Source organism: Aptenodytes forsteri, unplaced genomic scaffold (genome assembly GCF_000699145.1).
Source record: "Aptenodytes forsteri isolate BGI_AS27 unplaced genomic scaffold, ASM69914v1 Scaffold2, whole genome shotgun sequence".
Classification (NCBI taxonomy): Eukaryota; Metazoa; Chordata; class Aves; order Sphenisciformes; family Spheniscidae; genus Aptenodytes; species Aptenodytes forsteri.
This window is the reverse complement of record NW_008795695.1, coordinates 12,240,182-12,242,886: the sequence shown is the minus strand read 5'-3', so window position 1 is coordinate 12,242,886 and position 2,705 is coordinate 12,240,182. Positions and strand designations below refer to the sequence as shown.

At 41.8% G+C, this 2,705-nt stretch overlaps 1 protein-coding gene across 1 annotated transcript in view; it reads right to left on the bottom strand.

Moving 5' to 3' along the window:
- Nucleotides 1-1,009, bottom strand: part of ABCG1 (ATP binding cassette subfamily G member 1) — a 59,608-nt gene extending 58,599 nt beyond the window's left edge. The window contains exon 1 of the mRNA XM_009283000.2: nt 771-1,009. Coding sequence (XP_009281275.1) covers nt 771-990 — 220 coding nt within the window. The 5' untranslated portion in view covers nt 991-1,009. The remainder of the gene's footprint in view (nt 1-770) is intronic.
- Nucleotides 1,010-2,705: the final 1,696 nt, after the last annotated feature.

The following is a 2,705-nucleotide window of genomic DNA, read 5'->3' as shown; positions in this document are numbered from 1 at the left end:
GGGGCTCTGAGCAACCTGATCGAGTTGAAGATGTCCCTGCTCATTGCAGGGGGCTTGGACTAGATGACCTTTAGAGGTTCCTTCCAACCCAAACTATTCTATGATTCTATGATTCTATGATTTCATCAGTTAAAAGAAATGGTAAGGTTAGAGAGACCCATTGTAGAACACCAAGAGACATGGATGGGCTGACATTCCTATAGGTCACAGCATTTATTTCCAAACACAGCATTTTAAGAGAGTAATTTTTATCCTGGATTCAAATGCCTTCTGAAATTCTGAGATGCCTGCTGTTCTGAAAGAGTTCTGAAAAAATTAAGTATCTCACAAAACAGCCAATTGCAAAAGTAAAAAAAGCATCCTCTTTCCCCCCACCCCCATCTTTAAACTACTGCATGCTCTACCCACCCTCAACAATAAATTGTAGACATGCAAGATCACAGGACAGATATTTGGCAGCACAGCAATACTATATTTACTTCAGATACTTGAGAATTGGGAGGCAAAAACAAGCAGTTGTGTGAACTACTGCATCTACAGTTTCTTGGAGTGCAAGGGGCCGTATACCCCACTGCATCAGGCTCCAGGAAAGTTCCCTGGTGCCAGCTGGGGGGCAGTGGGTATATCAAGAAGCCAAGCAAAAAGCAACTGTGAAAACATGTTCTCTTTACTCGCTTTGTTCGCCATCCACAACAGACTCATTCCACCTATCATGACCACCCACATGGGCAATAACGTTTGTATGTTAGCGAGAACATTGTTTTTCTCACCTTTCTTCCTCCACCATGGCCCCTCTTGGATAGAGTATGACAGTTCTTTAAACTCAATATTCACAGCTGGTCTGCGGGGTAGGTAGGAGAAACGATGAGCTTCTGTCAGAGTATTGTCTACCTTTTTTAAATGTCCATTCATCAGTCGAATGTCTTGGTTATCTGTGCCATTTGAGACCACTTCATCCACTGAAACACACACTGACTTTGGCTCGGCCATGGTACAAGCAGAATTGCTGCCGTTCTAGAGGGAAAAAGTTGGAGAAAGGACAAAGTTCACAGACTTTTGTTTAGGAACACATTTCAAAACCTTCTGCATTAGAAGAATTATTATTTCAATAACACAAGAATCCAGCACAGTAATGTGCTGAAATGTGAAAGGAAAAAAAAATAAAACAATCTTTTGTTTGTTCTGGCAGTGCCTTGACAGAAGAGGTAAAAGAGCTCTTGCACTTGCAGCACACAAAGGGCAGTTCCTTTAGCACCAGTTTCCCCTCAAAGGGTATATACACAGCACATTAGTATCTTCAGAACAGAGTAGCTCTCGCACCAGATTAATAGAACATTTATAAGTTCAGTCCCCATTGTATTTGGTTTCTCATGCACTCAAAGAATTTGGTTCTAGTTACTCTGATTCCAGGGCTTGTATTGGGACAGAGCTGAAGGGGGAAGGGAGCTAGCTGAACTATTATTTGTGCAGACATTTCAAAAGACAACCACTCAAAAAGTCTAAGAGCTCTTATTCCTTTGGATCAGAATACACTTCTGTAAATGTGAAACTGCACAAGTTATACTTCTGCGAATTTTGAAATGTACTATTTTGTGCCTTATTTGCTCCTGCACTGACAGTTCTGCAGACTTTGCAACCTGGAACAGAACAACTTCTTTCCTAGAAGTCTGTTAGGAAAGCACAGTGCTTTCCACCCAAAATCCTTGCACACTGTCCTTGTTTGACAGTGATACCTAATGGAAATCTTATCAGCTACACAAACATATTAAACCCTGCTCCAGTACTTGCACCGTTGACACTGTAAGGTCAATGCTTTATGCTTACAGCCATACCTCTTACTACGCTTTGCCCATCATAGCACTCAGTGCAATTCCACTTGGCATTTTTTGGACTGAATCTTTTTCCCCTCCCCTCCTGACCATGACAATGGCTTGCCACCTGCCTTTCTCTTTTTTTTTATTATGCACACAAAATCTGAACTTCTTCCATTCTTTTTACCTGCATGGGCACCTTGCACCAGTATCAACAGGAGTATAAAGCTGAACGTAAAACAATCATGGATTTTCTTCAGCTAAGCAGAATTTTGAACAGTTCAGAGGCTGTTCATTGTCATCTGCTGTTTGCAGAATGTCATAAGTAGGGTCCAACATCTGCACAGTTGTCTATTAGAAAATTTAGTATTTTTAATGCAGAACTGTATTGGCAAAGACTTCTGCAGCTGGCTTATGTGCTAGGCTTTCCATGCTGTCACATCTGCCCAATAATCTACACGTCCCCAAAGGTATCTCTTGGACAGCATATGTGCTGCACTACTTTTCAAGGCATCAGTGTTGAACACCCTCAAATAAAGAGCTGTCGGTCATGCCACTGTGTCCCCCGACTTGTCCTCCAATGCACCTAAGAAGTCACAGTGCCTCCTTTTCACTGTGCCATTTTCACCCTCTCTGTCATCGTTAGTGGTCTTCCCATTTATGTTGTAAAAGCAGTGCTGCTCAGATCAGTCACTTGTCATGAATGCTGATGAAAAACATTAAAAAAACAGTCCTACATAACCACTATATAGCTAGCATCTTCAGGTTCTTCAAGCACAAGCCCCAAGTTCTGGATGTAAAAATCAGCTCCGCTTACAACATTTTCTCAAGAGAGCAATTTTAATCGTGCTCTCAACTTACTCAGAGGTCAGGTATCCAGTAACACTTACTCCC